Below are 19,957 nucleotides of genomic sequence, written 5' to 3'. Positions count from 1 at the left end.
GCAAGCAGTAGAAGTAGAATTCCGAAGCGACGTCGCGAGGATTCTGACGAAGAGGTATTTCATGGTTTCTCCCCTTCGCAATTACAACCAGTGCAAGTGCCATCTAGAAGAGAAATCCATTCCCGGGGTACTTCCCCCTGTTCAAACGAATCATCATCAAATTCAGTAGTCTTGAGAAGATCAGAGAGAAGAAGAAAAGTTTTGAAAACTGATGAATTTATATACTATTAGTTTAGTTATCTTTTATTACTTTTAGTTAATTGAATTGCAATGTTAATGCCTTATCTGAAGGAGGAAGAATTGTTAGTTTTAATAAAAATGCAAGTACATAATACTGGGCGTGCAATCAGCTGTTATGGCTGGATTGTACCAACTGTAGACTGTAAATATAGAGTCCCTGTGTTCTAGAGATTTCTTGTGAACTAGAAATAAAGTATCCGGTCTCTTTGGACTAGGATCCCGTACAAAACAGACGTTATTGTGGACATTGAGAAAAACCCCTTAGCTTCAACTTTCATGGATGAGAATGGAGACGTTACAATAAACGAGGACAACCAGACAAGCTGAGTATTTGATGAAAACTTGCCCCGGTGTACCTTAATAAAAAAAATAGATCCATCCTGTCTAATCAGTCTAATAAGGGATGAGTTCTTTCTTTTGTTCTATTGCATAAAAAAAACCCGACAGAAGTTAGTTTACTTTCGTTTCAGATTTATTTGTGTGATCGCGCTCTTCGCAAGCGTATAACTGCAGTGTTGTATGCCTTTTTTCAGTTCTCTAGTGATCTCGTTTAAGCCTATACATATTTAATAGGGGTATGCGTCGAAATGATCTCACTGATACGCGAAACTGTCAAATTGTCAAAACTTAGTATAGTTAGATGATGTTTTAAACTTCACGTTCTTTTAAACGATGTCTCTCAATCCAATGAACTCCAATGGATTTTCCATTTTCGTGTGTGCCTTTCCATCGCAGGCCAATCACTTTTTTCAATACTATTAACATACTTCAAGCAGCTTCAAACTTAACCGTTTGTCAACGCACAATTCTTCTTTATAAAAGTAACGTTCGAATTGGAACTGGTCATTCGAGTTAGTATAAGGGATTTTTATCTTTTTAATCAGTAAGTGTCTGGAATTTCGTTCATTGTACAATAATAAATTACATCGCCTTTTTTTTTCTTCCTTTGATGATACACACTTAGCCTAAACAATTGATTGGTTTCGCTATTATACTTTATACTTAATCATAATCATCATCGTTTATGTATGTCGTCTGCACGTGGTACATGATCTCAGTTTTATTTCAATGCGTCAAGAGCGATTGAAATCTCATTAGAATGTGGTTTTTAGCTTTCATGTTGGCCTCAATTTTACATCAATATAGGTATATATTCCTTGATAATTTCTCTTTTAATCTGTGAATTTCCAGATAAATATATATACTTATATTCTCGTTATTGTATCGGTATTTGATTATTGGTTCTGTTTTAGAAATTATGAAAACGTTGCAAGGAATCTCGTTCGATTAATGTTAAATTAATGTTGTTAATTGTTTTTTTTGTTCTATAAATTGTTGAAGTTTTGATCCAAAATAAAAGTAAAAATCTGAGATTTTGTATTATTCAGATCAGTTCACTGCTTAAAAACCTAGAAATACCTTAAACAAACAGAGCGTACTGTCTCAATTTTAAAAACTAATTTCCATAATAGGTATGTGATTTAACGGTGAACTTTGCAGTGGCAGAATTAAGAGATACATACTTACCTACAACTCAAGGGACAATTCCAGTCATGCTACGCACATACACATCACATTCCTCGATCCGCGCATCAAACATTCAGAAAAATATACTATTCACATCGATCTTAGGGTAGATGATATCACCGTTGTTGCCTTGTTTCCCACCACCCGAGGTCGATTCGTGTCCCGTCGGTATGTGATCCAGAATCTCTGGGAATTTCGGATACTGACCAGCTATCTGGTACGGATAGGTGAAGGCCGGATCGTAGTAGGAATAGGTCTTAACGGGTACTTGTGGTAGTGGTGGTGGTGGTGATGATGGAGGTTTCTTACGCTTGCGGGAGCGCTTTCGGGCGGGCGTTTCTGTCACCGGCGGGGCCACTGTCGCTTCTTCGTCCTCCTCTCTCGTTGGAGCCACTCGCCGCACTAATCAAAGAACGCGGTTGCAGCGTGAGTTTTGCTCCGTCCCACCAATGGCGCTACTGGTACTGCTGCTGCATTCCAGCGTCGTCGCCAGGAACGGTATCTGCCGCCACAGGAGATGGAATCTGTAAAGAAGATAGGCACCCGTTAAATTTTTTTCCTGATAAGTGATGTAGGCACTGATGGTAGACGCATCAGCAAATAATATCAACAATTCATATTAGTGGTCATATGACCTCTTATTCCAAACTCATATCTCAACCTCGTGGTGCCGGCTGGGATGCGAGTAACCTAAGCGGAGATTGGGTACCCAACTCCGATGTATGCTTTGGTCGCATGCAGACTGAGACAGGGGCGGCTCAAACAGCCTCTGTCTCAGTCCAAGATGGCAGCCCTATCGCGGGATATGGACCTTATGCTAACAACCTACTGCTTCCGATTTATTAAATTGTTACGGAATCTGGTAGAAATCACCGTCCTGGAACTTTGGTGAGGACTTTTAGCATGAAAACACGGACACGAATTGGAACTTGGAACGTTTTAACCCTTGCCCTACAAGGCAAGCCTGCACAACTTGCTAGAGAAGCTAGCCGCCTCAAGCTAGAAATTCTGGGACTGGGCGAAGCCGTTGGCCTTAACGCTGGAGAACACAAGACACAGTCCGGGCAAGTCCTGCTTTACTCTGGCATTCGAGGAGAAGACGCTAATAGGTAACGAGGAGTTGGTTTCCTGTTGAGCTCGCAGGCCCATGCGGCCCTCATAAATGGGAACCGATAAACGAAAGAATAATCGTAGCCAGATTCAGAACACGGGTTAGAAACCTTATAATGGTCCAGCTTTTTCGAGGCAGGGAATCTGCATCCAAATTGATGCCATCAGTTTGGTTAGATTGTGGTGCTGCTGGAGTGTGCGTTCTTTTCTGGTTCAAGCTCGTCTGTTGGTTTGGTGCTTCTTTTTGTTGAAGCTGTTGCTGTTGTATTGTGTTCTGGGTAGTCTGTTGATTCTGGCTGGTTTTTACTACATTCGCGTAGCTGGTGGAGTTGCTGCTCGTGGGTACTATTCTTCGGGCTTCGTTGATTGGGATGTTTTAATCGGTGCTGAGTTTGCGAGCTGCTTATTCTGCTGTCCAAATGGGGCACTTTCTGTCCAAAGGGGAATGACCTGATGTTTTGCAATTTCCACATTTTCGTGAGTTTGAGAGCAAATTTTGCACGCCAACTGATTCTTGCAACGGCTTTAAGGGTGGCTATACTGCAAGCATTGTCGGCATAACAGAGGCTGCGAGTAGTAAATGCGCGTGTGAACACGAAGCAGACCGAAATTTTATAAATTCCGGAATGATGGTGCTGTTGGTTGTAAGAATCAACGTTGATGGACCTATGATTCTTGCTGCTGTTTTATTTTTTGAGGCACTAGTTTCTCCAACAAAAGTTTGTCATCTATCCCATCCACTTCTCGACAGGTGACCACTTATTTCCGCTGGTTCAAATTAGGATGACGACCTATGACAATCGGTGTACTCTCCAGTAGAGTTGATAGTGTTGTCTGCTTTCTTCCTTGGTCCTTGTTCCTTATCTTGAACACGTACCATTTTCGAGATTTTTCGTAAAAGGCTCCCACAATTTCATCCGCGAAGTTCTCGATGGAACGTCCAATCAAGAACGGGTTTTTCGGTAGTTCTTTAGCTTTAGCACCTTGAAGCGTTAAATAATATAAACGACCGTGCAAATTTTGGGCATCCATCCATTCACGAATGGTCCGGTTTGGATGGTCACCCGGTGCTGGGCTCATCATCGCGCACTACACAACACTTTATGTTACAATTACTGACTGGGTCACAAAAAACCCAAAGTCTAAAATCACATACAATCTAGGCGTAAGCGCCGACCGGTCTATCACACATCATAAGATAGAACCAAGCGGGAAAAAGAAAAAGGTTGACGTCAAAAAAACACGCCGCGAATGCCGAAAAATCTGAGGCAGCATTCCGGTTCCCGGTAATCGAACCGATTTAATAAGAAATATTCGGGTAAGTGAATGTCCGATGACATTTCTAACGGAAATAAAAATTCCGTCATTCAGAATCCGAAGACGGATAACGGCTAGCAAACTTTCTTAAACAAAATGCTAAACGTGATTATCTCCCGTTTCCACACAGGAATTCCGGATAGTGCTAGGGGAAAGGAACCCCTTTGATTCCGAATCGACCCAGCGAAGATCCGATTAAATCCAGCAAAAAAGAGGCCTTCTAAAAAGAGGTAGGCGATTGTCAATTTGTGGTTAGGAATAAAGGAACTAATGGTGGTCATTTTGCATGGCTTTTTTTGGTGTGGTATTTTCCACACACACGTGGAATCGTCGCCGCGTTGGATCATCGCTGCGGGACGTCGCCGGAGTTGGGTCGCTTCAAGGGTGCTCACTGCCGAAGAAGAGTCAATTCCGGCCAGCACTTGAGGGAACTGTTCACCTCGGAATGAACTGTGGTGACCCTCAGTGTGCTGCGACCAACACCACCGGAGCGAATTGCACATCAATTCAGGCACTATTGCCTAGTGTATTTTATTCCCCAGCCACTAGCGCCGCAGGAGAATTGGGACGTTGCTCGTATTCCGACCCCGAGCTATGTCCATGAGTGGATGTCGGGTTTCTGAGCGCTGATTAAGTGGCCATCTGCGCATTCGGCCATTAGCGCCAAAAGGACCTTGCTCGTGATCCGGCCCCGAGCATAGGCCAGTGTTTGATGCCGGGAATTGCCGCCCAGCAAGGCGTGTCAAGCTAGTGTTCCAGCCAAGGTTGCCGAAATCACAGAGAAATCTGTATTATCACAGAATTTCGAGTAAAATTTCTTCACAGAATCTGTGTCACAGATCACAGAATTTTTAAAATTTTCACAGAATTCATAGAATTTCTAAATTTTGTACAGATTTCCAAAATTATAATTTTGTTTGTCCTTTTCAACTTTTTATTTCTAACTATAATCTATGAAAATATGAAAACAAAGTAATTTAAATTGATATTTTTCAGTTAAAACTGTAGAAATTTTCCTTTTTGTTGATGTTTGACATGATTTCCCTGTGAAATTCATTAAAAAGAGTCACAGAAAACCGTCACAGAATTTTAGGTTCAAATCACAGAATTCGAGAATTTTGTTTGTCAAAAACACAGAATTTTTTTCGGCAACCTTGGTTTCAGCCTCCAGCACTGAAGGGATTTTTACGGATTAATTGCTGCAGGTTCGTGTTCCGGTCACAAACAGTGAGGAGAGATTTTGGGCGCCGGAAGTGCCGAGAGGAGGAGCATGATGTTCCGAGTGTGAACATATCACAAGAAGCATCAAGGTAAGCTTAAGGTTTATGGTTTTTCTTTTATTGTGGTTTGATTCGCATCTGACACACTTTGTTATTCCGTGCACAGATTGCAGGGCAGCAAGATGGCTGCAATTTCAAAATTCCGGCAAGAGATCTGCCACATTTATCGACAAAAAAAAATTCGCTGCCTTTTGATCGATGATCGGAAGTAGAACACATCCGACAACGACGAAGGCTAAGAGGGAACGATATCAGGATCACTTGGGTATTCCGAAATGGCCAAACAGAAAATCAAATTGACAGCATCTGCATCAGCCGAAAATGGAGAAGGAGCCTTCTTGATGTCCGCAACAAACGAAGTGCAGACATTGCATCTGACCATCACCTCGTCCTTGGCGAGATACGACTGAGAGTTGCGCGTGTCCAACGGCGCGAGGAGAAAGGCGGGTGTCGATACGACGTCCGCCGGTTGGAGAATCCAGAGGTGAAAAGGGCATACGTTGAACAGCTAGAATCCCGAGCCTCGGAGCTGCCGACAGACGGAACAATCGAAGAACAGTGCTGTGGAATCAAGAATGCCTTTATCACGACGAGCCATGGTACTCTCGGCAAAGTTTGTGAAAGGAGAAGTGAATGGATGTCGGATGAAACTTGGAGGATGGTTGATGATCGGAGAAAGGCGAAAGTCGGAATTGAGCAGGCATATACCGGGTCAGCCAAAGCAGCCGGCCTCTTACGATACGCGGAGCTGGAAAAGGCAGTTGAACGATCTGTAGATTAGACAACACTCTTTAGCCGAAGAGGAAGAACAAGCCGCCGTCATTGTAGATATCCGATTACTGTATGATATTTCTTGCCGCCTTAGTGGTGCAGTGACTAATGCAAGAATGCCGCTGAAAGACCGAGCAGATCAGCTGTTGATAGATCGAACAGTTCAGCTCAAACGTTGGACTGAGCATTTCGAATTACTCTTCCGAGTCACGAATAGCGATAACCAACAGAACCAGCAGCTCGAAGCTCGAAGTATCAGGTATCAGTAAGTCTTATTAATGGCGTCAACTCGGAAGTGCCCTCGCTGGCTGAAATTGAAGCGGCAATCAAAGACATAAAATCAAAGCCCCTTGGATCGATTGCATCTCTGCTGAATTGTTGAAAGCCGACCCTGCTTTGTTAGCCAAATGTTGCACCGTCTCTTCGCTGACATCTGGGATACTGCCACATTCCCGGCCGACTGGACGCAGGGTATCCTTGTAAAGGTTCCGAAGAATGGAGACCTGACAGAGTGCGGTAACTGGCGTGGCACAACGTTGATCTGTACAACCCTCAAAGTACTCTGCAAAGTGATCCTGAACAGGATTCAGAAAAAAAAATCACGATATCCCTCCGATGGCAACAATTTTGATTGCGATCCGGATGATCATGTATAGAGCACAACGCAACGCTACGAATCATACTGGAGCAAAGCAATAAATTCCCGGACTCTCTTTTCCTGGTGTTCGTTGATTTCGAAAAAGCATTCGACCGACTTTACCAAGAAAACATCTGGGCGCCTCTAAGACGAAGAGAAGTCCCAAAGGATCCAATTCCGGTAACTGCTGGAGTGAGACAAGAATGTATTTTATCACCGCTACTTTTTCTAATCGTAATAAATGAGATTCTGACTGGATCGATCGACTGGGCACCAAACCGAGGATTGCGTGGAGTCTTTCGACAGTGAAGCAGCTAAACGACCTTGACCAGGCTGACGATATTGTTTTGCTCGCCCAAACACAACAACAACTGCAGAGCAAACTCGACGACCTCACCAAAAGCTCCAGGGCAGCAGGTTTCAAAACCAATGTCGGAAAGACCAAGTCGATGGAGATCAACACAGTAAATCCTTCCAATTTCGTGGTCCCCGGGCAACAAGTTGAGAAAGTGGAGTGCTTCCAGTATCTTGGCAGCCAAATAACGCCTGATGGTGGTTCCAAGAAAGACATCGAAACCCGGATCAGAAAAGCCCTATTTGCTTTTGCGAGTCTCCGAAACATCTGGCGGTCACGACAGATCTCTCTACGAACAAAATCCGAATCTTCAACTCAAACTTCAATTTCGTATTGTTGTACGGGTGAGAAACTTGATGCACATATGCGGTGACGACGCGAAATGTGCAAGTTTTTGTGAATCGCTGCCTGCGGAATATCATCCGCCCTTGGTGGCCTGGCAACTAGATCTCAAACGAGGAACTACATCGCAGGTGTCATTAAAAGGCGCTAGAATTCGTGATTGGGGAGCGCAAGTGGAGATGGATTGGGTACACGCTGCGAAAAGATGAGAGATTTGCAAAGAGCCGCTCGAATGGAATCCAGAAGGACATTGAAGGAGAGGCAGACCCAGAAACTCGTGGTGTCGAAGCCTAGCCGCCGAAATTCAAACTGTCGACGAGAATATTGACCGGGACCAGGTGAAGACGCTGGCTCCGGATCGTCAATAATGGAGGTCATTTACCACGGCCGGAGAATCTACGCAGGACCATTAAGTAAGTAAGTAAGTAAGTTGAAGCGAATCCAACTTACAACAAATTAGGTGTTACCGGTGTATGGAGTTTGGCCACAGGGTCTTCGAGTGTCGTTGTGCCGAACATCACATCACCTATCGACCAGCTGCACGAAGCCAGCGTAGTGCCACGAGTGAGTGTGCAAACGATTACGTCACAGATGGTGTCTACCGGAAGGCACTGGCGCAACTATCGCCAACTTATTCAACACGGAGACAGTTGATACCTCAATATGGTCGGGGGACTTCCGAGTAGAGTGCGTCCGCTACTATGTACAAGTAAATCTACAAAGATAAGACATCATCTTCTGCGTCGTGGAACTCGGGGATACGTCGCGTGCGTGGTAGGATAACTCCACCGGCGGCGAGTATCCGTGTAGTGCCGTTCCCTGCAAGTGAAGCTGTGGGGATAAGACACGACCTCCATCGCAGTGGAAATGGGAAGTAAGGAAATGGGTGTTTCGCGAAACGGGGATACTCTCGGTGTAGAGTGGCTCTCGACGCCGGATGAGTCATTTGAGGCGGAATAGGATGACGTTACGCGAGTCTAGGGGAGGTTGAACCTCGAGTCGTTAGAGGAGAGGTCCGACCTTAAGCCGTGGAGATGTGAGGTCAAAAAAAGTCTTTCAATTGTACCCATAAACCCAGGGTTGCAAACTGAAGATAGCTGCTTGCTGAAACGGTCAGTTGTTCTGGCGATAGCTGTCTTCGAGAACAGAAGGCATACAAGCACTCAAAGAGACAGAATTTCTACCCCCCATCAACTGGAACCTCTGACCTTTCTTTGACTCGAACTTTTAAAATTTGTTTCGAAATTATGAATATGAAGCTCTAGTAATTGGTTACTCACTTTTCCGCTTCCGGAATACCGCTGACTAGCAGCTTGTTGTACCGCACCACCGCACTGTCCTCGGTGGCACAGTGCTTCTGCAACAAGGCCAACGAAAACAGCTGCTGCTCGTCGTACTTTCGAAGGCCCGGTTGCCGACGGTTATGCCGCAAACCCATCGCCTCGTAGGTACTCTTCTCCGGAATGTCACTCTCGAATATCCGTTCGTTTCGATCGATTTTGTCCAGCAGCGTGCCGAAGGCCTGGCTTAGCAAACTTCCGGCCGACAGCTCCAGATAGAGGTCCAACTTGCTGGAGTTTGACACCTTTGACGGGTGGAATATGTGTGGGATGATTCTGTGAAGTTTTAAGGGTTTTAAAATTGAGTATAAATTTGTCTCAAATTAAGCTTTTCTGACATGTACCTAGAAATGCACTCTTGTGCTTCCTCGTCAAAAACATTTTCGAGTGTTTGTTTCGGTTGATCCTTGGCAGTTTGCGCGAACTGTTCGGTCAGCGTGTTGATGGCGTCGTGAATCACCAGCGAAATGTCCGATCCTAGACGGGCAAAATTCACTGAGCTGCAATTTTTTTTAGAAAGTTAATATGGTAACAATTAAAAACAATTTAAAAGCACTCACATAGGAAACTTATGATGGAAATATGGCTGTCGAACTTTCTGTTTCGAAATAATGAGCATATTAAGAGCTATTGAGTATTTCATTTTAGGTACTGGTGCGCGCCTTGCCCCATATGGGACCGGTGGGTAGAGTTCCGATATAATTCTGTAAAAGAAAATGGCCAAGTTTCAATATAAATAAGAATAGACAACAATTTTACGAATACCTTTCACTATCAGTAACGTTTTCCAGCATTCGATCCATCCGGGTTTTAGCGAACGTCCAATGCTGCACTACGGTTTCCACAAACATCAATTCGTCCAGAGTGAGCTCGTTGTAGAAGTCGTTGGACTGTTTCTCGCTTCTGAGCAAATCTTCGGGTATCCCGATCTGTACCCGCATCATCGAAAGCTTATCGGCCACAAACTTGGTAAGCTTCTCGTTGATCCAATTAGCATTGATTATGGCCGACTTGTACTCATCGCGGATGTGGTAGAACATCATTTTTACCAGCTCCTCATCGTATCGAACGCGATCGTCTCGCACCAGGAGCGAGCTCTGATACGGATCTGCGACAACCATTGGATGAGGGTGTTGCTCCGGGTAATCCTGATCACCCCGATCGTGTACTATCAAAGCGGGATTCTCCCGCAGCACTTCCAAACCGAAGGGCATAACCTGCTCGACTATTTTTGTACAAAAATGCCAAATCGGTTGTTTGGTTTGGACACCATACAGAGCCTTATCGAACTCTAGCTTCGATAGCCGAAACAGTCGTGACATGTAGGGGACATAATGCCTTATCACAGACCACATTACAAAATTGTTCAATATCTCCTTATCGGTGGTGGTGATAATTTGTGATATCATCTTCAACGCCAGCGGGCTGCTTACGAGAACTTGAGTTTTTTCGGTGATCTTTTTCTTGAACATCGTTTGAGCAGCCTGAAGAATTGGAAGCTGAAAACACGAGAAAATCGACCTTGGTATTCAAAACTTGATTTATCTCATCAAATGAGCTCTTACCGAGGGAGCTTCGTCCATCAGTTGCTGCATGGTTCGGATTTGTGGCTGGGACGCGTTGCCACCTTCCTTCAGCACGCTCAGCACGTCCAGCGCTATCCGCCGCTCGTAGTTGAAGATCATTTTGGCGTAGTCGTTCGATTTGATTGTCGAGGATGCCACCAGATGTACGAGAATGTCCCGCAGATAGGTGTGGTAGGCTTGGATGACCTGTATGTCAAGCGAAAATGAGAAAAGATTTTAAAAAATAGTTTCAAACAAACGTGATCAAAACGTTATAAAGTATTGCTTCTTAAGAGGTACGCTTTTAAGCGATAGTAATTCTGGATGTGCGCAATGGTGCCTCCAATGGCGTCAGTTGAGTAGCAATTGCATAGTCGTCATAAGACTGAGGTCAGTTGATTTACAGACAACATCGTCCCCATAACGACAGAGGAAACAATTCTAAATAAGCAGCTTAGTCCTTCCGCGTAACGGACGCGTCACTCCGACTTTCATCCGTGATAGTTTTTTCGAATCCAACGAGTGAGGCAGGGATGATATCTATTCAACTCACAAGGCGCGAAGAATTCCGAGGTTCAGAAGGTATCGAGCTCATTGCGAGTTGTGTGATCAGGGTACACAACTCGCGATAAGATGGCATAACAATTAATAACAATTAATCTTATAGGACTGTGTCAGATGAGATAAAGATCAGATAAAGTCGGTTACAAAATTGACCGTACACACAGTTTGGTTTCGTAAGGCTTGTTTATGATCAAACCTGGATAAAGTCTGTTTCACATAGAATCTGGTCGGATAAAATAGATCATTTCATTGCAAAGAAATAACGTACAACAAAAGTAAAAATGTCATTTTGTAGGGTTTTTATAGGAAAAAAAATACATAAAAATCATTCGTCAGCTTTTCGAATGAATTTTCGAACGTTTTATTGTGATACCACCCATCATTTTCTGCACAGTACTGCTGGTAACCTCATTCGCCATCTTGTTCCACCATTTTTCCATTTGAGAGGGTTTTTTCATGGTTCTGCAACATTTCTTCAGTTTGCTCTTAACTATTGCCCAATATTTCTCGAAGGGACGAAAATTCGGACCGTTTGGTGGATTGATACTTTTTTCAACAAAATCGATCTTGTTCTCCTTATACCACTTAACGACATCCCGGCTGTAGTGGCAGCTTGCCAGGTCCGGCCAGAACTTCACCGGACCTTTGTGGGACCGAATGAATGGCAAAACCCTTTTCTGGAGACATTCTTCTTTGTAAACATTTCCATTCATTGTGTCCCCAGTGATGAAAATCTTAGTCTTCTTCACACAACTACAGATCCCTTACCAAATCATCAACTTACGAGCAAATTTATCTGCGAAAACAAACTTGAATCTACCCGCAACATTCCCTTTACGCTTCGCAAGGTAAAATTTGTTACCGGGTATTTGTCCAAAATCCATTTTGACGTAAGTTTCGTCGTCCATCAAAATGCATCCGTTGTACTTGGTCAACACTTTCTCGTACAACTTCCTTGCCCTGGTATCGGCAACCAGGTTTTGTTTCAGCGTCCTGTTGGGATGTTTGCATGATACGACCGCAAGCCTTCTCGCAAACAAATTCGTCGAGCTGTACTGTGGTTCGTCTTGAACTTTTTCGCCAAATCACGCAAGGAGATTCCAGGATTATTGTGAACTGATCGAATTACCTTTGCTCGCAGCTTCCGGTCATATGTTCCACTTTTACGCCTGGTTTGTTTTGCTCGATCCACCTTTAGAGTCTCCCGGTAACGTCGATTTTGGATATTTCAGGAATTTCGCGAGCTTTACCTCTGACCACGTCGGTTTCTCTACGTGAGTGTGCAGAATTTTCTCTCGCCTTTCGCGTTCCATCGTTGATAACTTTTGACTGACTGCTTCAATCTTGATGAAATTTTCACCACTACACGGAAAATAAAAAAAAAGGTAAAATTTACCTTTTTGCGAGGTGATTTTTTTCCACCCCTCCTTCGAGGTAAATTCACCTAGCAAAAAGGTAAATTTTACCTTTTTTCAATTCAACTAGCAAAATGGTAAATTTTACCTTTTTCGCATTCACCTAGCAAAATAGTAAATAATATCGTTTTCCCATTCACTGATTTGAAAGGTAAATTCTAGTTGGTTTGGTTGGTTTCTTCAATAAAAATGAAAACAAAATTCATTCAAAAATTTATATTTATTTTAAAAATAAATAGGGACTGTTCATTATATTATTTTTTAAATATATCATCTTGTTTAAAAAAATTATTGAGGTAAGTCCTTTTTTCGCCAGGCTCGTGGCAATTCGGCTTCGCGTTCTTCCGCGCCATAATGGCGACTTATCCAGTCAGGTCCGGCTTTTCCGGAATGATATCTGGAGGATGACGTGGAATAAACCTCGAAGCTGGGCTGATCTGAAACAAAGGCAAATTATTATGATGAGAACCAGCACAACTAAATAATAGCTAAGAAAACACTCACCATTCTGTTCCACGAAACAAAACTTCCCTTCTGAACGACATAACAGCTTAACCTCAATAAACGGATTCGGCAAATAGTTCTTTTGTTCGAGATGATTGTACCGTTTTGTTTAGCTCAATCCAGGTCAATTTCACCTTGCTACGAGGTAAGTTTTATCTTATTTGGATTTACCTTTTTTTCTAGGTGAATTATACTTTTTTATTGAGCTCAATTCAGGTGAACTTCACCTCGCTAGGAGGTAAGATTTACCTTTTTTGGATTCACCTTTTTTCTCGGTGAATTGTACCTTTTTTCCAACCTCGATTCAATTTTACCTCGCTGTGAGGTGAGTTTCACCTCGAAGAGGTAGAAGTTACCTTTTTGGCTTTCACGAGCGTTCACCTTGCTATCTCGGTAAATTTTACCTTTTTTTTATTTTCCGTGTAAGTAAACAAACCATCCGGATAAAAACACTGTCAATAGATTCGCGATGTGACAACTAGGGGCGCTGCTGTAAATGAAAAGATGCGACCAGATTCTATGTGAAACAGACTTTACTAACATTTTTAAATTTCAACGACAGCATACTCAATTCTAAAAAAAAGGTAACTGAAAATCTTTTGATGGAAAATGAAGCTCAAGAAATAACCTTTCTAATTCTGTGCAAATTATTTTTGAATAATGCAAAATGAAAATCGGTCATCCAGTTGAGGGGCGCTTGGAATGGGTCAGTTATTTTCAGAGAAAGTATGGTAATTGAACAAATTAAGTAAGTTTCCAGGCCAAAAATATTAAAAACATAGTTTGCCAGGTTTTTTTGGAAATTGGACCACTGTGCCCCAGTTATAAACAGATTGGGTTGCTATTCTTTGAAGCTTGTCTAGTTTCTACCTAGCTTGAACAGTTTTGGTCCCCCATACTAAAGAGGCATACGAGATTTTTGGTCTTATTATAGCTGTAAATATCCAGTAGAAAATTTTCAGCCTCAGTGTCCATTTTTTTCCAACAACCGTGGAAATTCGTGATACTAATTTCTTTCGGTGACTAGATAGAGTCTAAAAATGTTGTATAAAGCTATAGATCAGTGGTTTTCAAAGTGGTCCCTACCGCCCCCTTGAGGGCGTTGAGAGCTTCTAGGGGGGCGGTGAGCTCAACTTTGAAATTTGGTGGGCGTCGGAAGGGCTCAGGGGGGCAGTGGGGTCCTTTTGAAATTCACATTTTCACAAATTACGGAATAACTTAGAATTGAAATGACAACTAGTACGTTTAAAGCCCAACAATGAAACGACTTTGAAGAACTCTGATAACCAAATTATAGCCAGGTTGAGGACAAACATCTGTAAACTTACAGAGTTGTTAAGCAAGTTTTTGTCTCTGTAAGTCACAATTACAGATAGATTATTTTTTAATTGTGGAAGATTTCGTATACGATCTGTACATTGATCTGGTTTTGTAAGTTTATTTTGGGTTGAACTAAGAAGCATAAATTTTGGATGGCAATGTGTTCTAGGCCATATGAATTTGATAAGTTCTAAAGTTTATACAATGCCTGAATTTTTTTTAAATGTATTCTCTTGAAAAATTGCCAAAAAAAAATTTTCGAACAGTATCTATAATAAAAGGCGTCGCAGATATGGTCATAGATTTTTTGAATAAAATACTAGAATGCTAACAACTCAAAGGATCTTTTATTTTTAGTTCTGATTTAGTGATCTTTAATTCAATTGATAAAGAAATGAAATACGGCAGTTTTTCATGATCAAATATCAAAAGTTATTCGATTTTTACTAAATATTCGGAATTAAGTTTTTGGAACCAAACCCGTTAAAAAAATAATATTCAGATTTGGTCCACAATTGCCATAAATAAAAGTTGAAATTTATTTTATCAAGAAATGATACACAGCAAATTTTTTTTTGCTGGAAACCAGCAAAATTTTGCTGGTTTTTGTCCCGCTGACTTTCCAGCAAAATTTCCAGCAATTTAAATTGCTGGAAAAAACAGCAAACGTTAATGCTGATTTCCAGCAATTCGAATTGCTGGAAAATCAGCAATCCAGATTGCTGGAAACCAGCTAATCTTCCAACACCATCGGCTGTATTTAGTATCAAATTTATGTTTCAATTCAAAATTAAATATTGATTACTGGCGGTGCATATAATAGACAATAAAAACAATTATTTCCTCCTATTTTCAATAAAGTGATATGTATTTATTACCAGAAACACGATATTTTTTTATAAATACTCTATAACACCGGCTCTGGGCTGGCAGCTTTGTGCCAAAGTGTTGATCAACTGCCACCTGTAAAAAAAGTTTTGTTTAAAATATTTTAGAGAATATCTATCTGTCCAATAAAAACTCACCCTTGACTTGTTATCTGGTTGCTAGAATATAAAGGAGAATAAAATAATTATATTAATTTGACCAAAATTTGTGAAATAGAATCTTACCTCAGCGTACGAAACATAAACAAACTCCAAATTGATAACTCGATTGCTGATTTTCCAGCAAACTAGATCAATTACTGGAAAGTCCAGCAATTTGAAAACCGATTGCTGATTTTTCAGCAAAAATGACAAGAACACAACCGAATGCTGAAAAATCCAGCAATTCGAAAACCGATTACTGGTTTCCAGCAAAAATTTGGATTGCTGAACTTTTCCAGCAATTTTTTTTGCTGGAAATCGAGGCAAAAATTTGCAGTGTACTATTTAAAATACTTATTATGCGATTTCACCGAATTATCAGCAAATATTTTATGAAAAAATGAAAGGCAAATTTAATTAATAAAGAATTCTGTTTACAAAATTTTGGAAGGTGATTTGTTATTAGTTTTTTTTGTTTTCCAGTTTTAAGTATTTGTCCTTAAAAAATTTAAAAAAAAATTTCATTCTTGGTGGTCAATTTATTTTGGGTTTTGTCTTGCTACAATCGATGGTTATGCGTTGGCTTTTCGGTCTTCTCAAGTCAATTATAAAAGTTTTTAAATGTGCTACATTTAACGTTTCAAATTATACTACAGTAAAATTTTAAAAGCTTATGGTTTTGCAACGATGCCTTTCTATCTAAAGATTTTTACAAAAAGTCGCTCAGGGGGGCGTTGAGCTCAAAAATTAAGCGAAAGGGGGCGGTGAAGGAAAAAAGTTTGAAAACCACTGCTATAGATTGTATCTTTTGAAGAAACTTTGCTCAACATACCATAGCCATGCAATGAAACGGTATCGCTCTATGATTTTTTCAAGATTAAAAAAATAGGGCGTGTCTAAAAACGTTTTTTTTTCTTTTAACTCTTTTTATAGAAGCTCTACAAGTTTTATGTGTTCTAAACACTTTCTCAACACAACAAAACGCATCTTTTTCTTGAAGACTGTGCATGGCTTTCTTATTGTCTTTGTAAGCTAGGAGCATTATTGTGTAAAAATTTATCAATTTTTGAGCTGCTATATCTCAAATTGGGGCAAACGAAAAAATCTGCTTTTTGCTGCATCAACTAGGTTGTAATACAAGTATTAGATACAGAAAAAACTGGAGATGCGTTTTTTGTTTAACTCGATGTTTTTAATTTTCAACACTCTTTATATTTATGTTTTTTTTTTTCAATCAATGGATGGATGAATAGACGAGAGACCCATACTTGAAGAAGATTCTTATCTATTGCATATCAAGTTGAAAATAATCGACTCAAAAATATGAGGCGCATGATGGAAGAAATATGTAGAAGAAAATTGAAATAACCACTTTTATTTTTTACAAACTTGAAATAATATTCGTTTCTAAGAATAGTTGAAATGGTCAATATTCAGTATTCGTCCGTATTCAGTACATCTCTAGTATTATTAAAAAAAAAATTCTCAAAACAAGTTGCAAATCTCGCATGCCATGTATCTTACCGGGTGCTTCTCCTCCATCAGGTAGAACTCCTTGCTCGGTAGCCCTAGTTCGCCCTCGCTAACCGTGATGATATAGTCGTACGGCGGGGCATTCCGGGTGTCCACACCGAGCTTGAAGAACGGCGTCGCTCCGTATTTGGGCTGGACCTTCTGAAGATTCTCGCGCAGATCCCAGTGGGGATTATTATTGCCCAGCAGCATCCGCCAGCCACCTGCAAAAAACGACACACCAAAAGAGAGAGAAGGGAAATTAGAAAAGTTCTTTCTGACCGAGCCCCGATATCCGATGCTCTAATGCTGCGCTCATACATAAATATGATAATTTTTTGGGTTGTTTTTCGCCAAAATTTCGAAACCGGTTCGAGACGGGTTCCTCTAACATAACATAAGTAGGAAGGTAGGTGGTTTAGGAGACATAAATTTTCACCAGTTTCGAGTTTCCGCAGAACTTTTGCGGCACACACGACACGATGGACGGACCCCTCAGAGGCCAAACTTACTCTGCCTGGTCCATCCGTTTGTTTTCGGGAGGTCAATGGCACTTTAAATGTGGATGTTGGTTGAAAATTGAAACGAATAAAAAATCCAATCGGTCCCGCGAGCAAAAACGATGGGATGTTCCAGCTTTAAATGGAAAGAAGTCAGCAGTAAAGATATCGGAAAATTGAAATAAGAATTGAGATTCTTCAATGTAAACATGAATTGTTCATTTTTCATTGCCAAAACAGAACCATAGGATGTTGACAGAACAAGACAGAAGGCAAGGTTGACAACAAAGATTTTAATGAATTCTTTTTATTACCATTTCACTGTGTGTTGTGTGTATTTGTATTTATTGCAAAATATATCACGGTTTGGTACTTTTTTAATTGATATTTGATAATATTTCACATTGGAAAAAGAACTAAATAAAACATCCATCATGTTAATACAGAACTACTCATCTTTTTTGATTGATAGAATAAATCTAATAACGAAAGGAAATTATTTCAGTTTAAATATCAGGTTTATGGTGTGCAGATATAAACCATTGACCATTTATCGATTTTCAATTTGTACCCGTAAGTGGTTATTCAACGTCAAACAATATTCTGTTTACTCTTATTTTTAGGTTATGGCTCAGACCTTTAATAGGGGTGGTGTTAGTATAAAAATTTCAATAATACTGCACTGCGGTACTGACAGCCTCATAACATTGTTTATAAAACCATTTAAGGAACTTGTTCTTCTGTTGACAACATTTGAGATGTTGCCAGTGAACGACTTAAGCAAATACAGAATTGTGGTTTTGGGTTAAAGTTTTTGTATTTCCGAAGTTCTTTCCAAATAGGATGTTTATTTGACGACCTGTGCCAGCCCTATCGAAGTAGGAAGTACACAAAAGTGATCCACCAGACACCATTCAACAGGCCCATTAGAGGCATCGATCATCTCGTCGTGGAAGTCGTGTAGCACGTTAGGGTTCATTTAAGTTACCTCATTAATGACGGCGCGGCGCTCAGCAGCCCAAAAAAAAAAAAAGACACATACCACACAAATATGTATAAACCCATAAAACGCCCCGCTATCATTAATAAAAATATGCAACAACCCCCTCTCGCACGGTATGGTTGGTAGCTCGCCCATTTTGTCTATTGACATGTCATAAAGTATCTTTCCCCAACAGCAGCCGGTTTCATTGCTGGCTGACGCTGCTGTTGATGTCTATCGTTCGTTGTCATCGGAAGCTTTGTTTGTTTGTTTGTGGTGTGACTTAGTAACCTCCAAAATTTTACGGAAACAACCTTAGGACCAGTTTTGTGCCCTTCCGATAAAAGAAAAAAAACGGTCGTTAAAATAATTTTTCAAATTTCTAACTTGTTTTAGGGATTAAAAACCATTTGAATAACTAATACAATGGGTAGGTAATGGCGGGCAGATGAATTTGATTCGCTGAAGCTTTAAACGCAAGGTCAGACGAAGAACTGGGTCGATTTTATTGACTTCTGTTTGGTATCAAACAAATGTGTTTTAAACGAGATCGTTGAATATTTTGTATGCTAATGGCATTATTTTGCTTTATAAAACTAAAAAAAAAATAGTTTGAAAAAATTGCAGTAAAGCTTTGATAATCCACAGCCGTATTTTTGTGTTTTTTTTAAATTTTCCAATGTTATTCTGTGAGCTGTATAGATCTATGGAAAATTCAAAGGAAATTTTAATAACTTTGGCAATAAGTGCTCTAGAATCGGGTTAAAAATTTGCTTTCGGGTAGAAATAATTTCAGTAATAATAACATACAGACATGTGCTTCAATTGATAAACTAGATTGACAAAAAAACAGCTACATATCTGCTACAGCTTCAGTAGCCTTGAAGCTTGAAGAATTCTTTAAAATCGACCATTATCAAATTGACCATTCGCGGTAAATCCGAAAAACCGCGTGGATTCCGGAAAACCGCAAAAAAAATCTTGCGAATTCCAGGACCGCAGGGATTATAAAGAGGAATCTTAAGGACATGAATACTAGACTGAGTCGATTTGGGGTCATTTTTGAATTTCTAAAACCCTGGGGTCTAAAAAGCTTTGTTTTGGTCCATAGCTCATCCATGATTTTTTGCAGAATTTTTAAGTAACGTTTACATGAGTAAATTTGAACTTTTAGGTTCGTATGGAAAAATTGAATATTTGTACTGAAAAATCAACATCATTTTTGTTTCTTCTGTGGAACTTAGCCAGCTGGTGGTTTATGTGCCAATTTATAAATTTCCTTAAGGGGGGGGGGGGGGGGTGTAAGGTCTAACACTTTCAAAAAATCGATTTTTTTATTTTTTTATTTTCTTATTGTAAAACATTTCAAGAATGTTGTGTCAAATTTTCAAGTCAAATGAAGCAAAACTGTAGAAATTATAGGCCTTTATCTTCTCCTATCTAATACTGCAAGAAAGCAAGAGCAGAAACTTCAAACGCGTTTTTCTCGAAAGCACATTTTTAAAGTCCGTGGACATCGTCATTTGAAAACTACTTATCCGATTCTTTTCAAATTTGGAACATATTTTCTACATATAAAATACCAGACCCCAACGTTTTTCTTTTTTATTTTTTTTACGTTGGGCAGATTTTACAGATAAAAAATGGC

The 19,957-nt window shown here is 40.5% G+C and overlaps 1 protein-coding gene across 2 annotated transcripts in view; it reads right to left on the bottom strand.

Moving 5' to 3' along the window:
* Positions 1–690: 690 nt before the first annotated feature.
* LOC129740565 (protein gone early) overlaps positions 691–19,957 on the bottom strand; it is a 376,826-nt gene continuing 357,559 nt past the window's right edge. For both annotated transcript variants that reach the window (XM_055732270.1, XM_055732271.1), the window contains exons 7-13: positions 16,840–17,051; positions 10,485–10,691; positions 9,685–10,418; positions 9,480–9,623; positions 9,264–9,419; positions 8,860–9,195; positions 691–2,291 (exon numbers count right to left, since the gene is read on the bottom strand). In XM_055732270.1, the coding sequence (XP_055588245.1) occupies positions 2,174–2,291; positions 8,860–9,195; positions 9,264–9,419; positions 9,480–9,623; positions 9,685–10,418; positions 10,485–10,691; positions 16,840–17,051 (1,907 nt within the window). In that variant the 3' untranslated portion in view covers positions 691–2,173. The remainder of the gene's footprint in view (positions 2,292–8,859; positions 9,196–9,263; positions 9,420–9,479; positions 9,624–9,684; positions 10,419–10,484; positions 10,692–16,839; positions 17,052–19,957) is intronic.

Source organism: Uranotaenia lowii, chromosome 1, assembly GCF_029784155.1.
Source record: "Uranotaenia lowii strain MFRU-FL chromosome 1, ASM2978415v1, whole genome shotgun sequence".
NCBI lineage: Eukaryota > Metazoa > Arthropoda > Insecta > Diptera > Culicidae > Uranotaenia > Uranotaenia lowii.
This window is presented reverse-complemented; position numbering and strand designations above follow the sequence as displayed.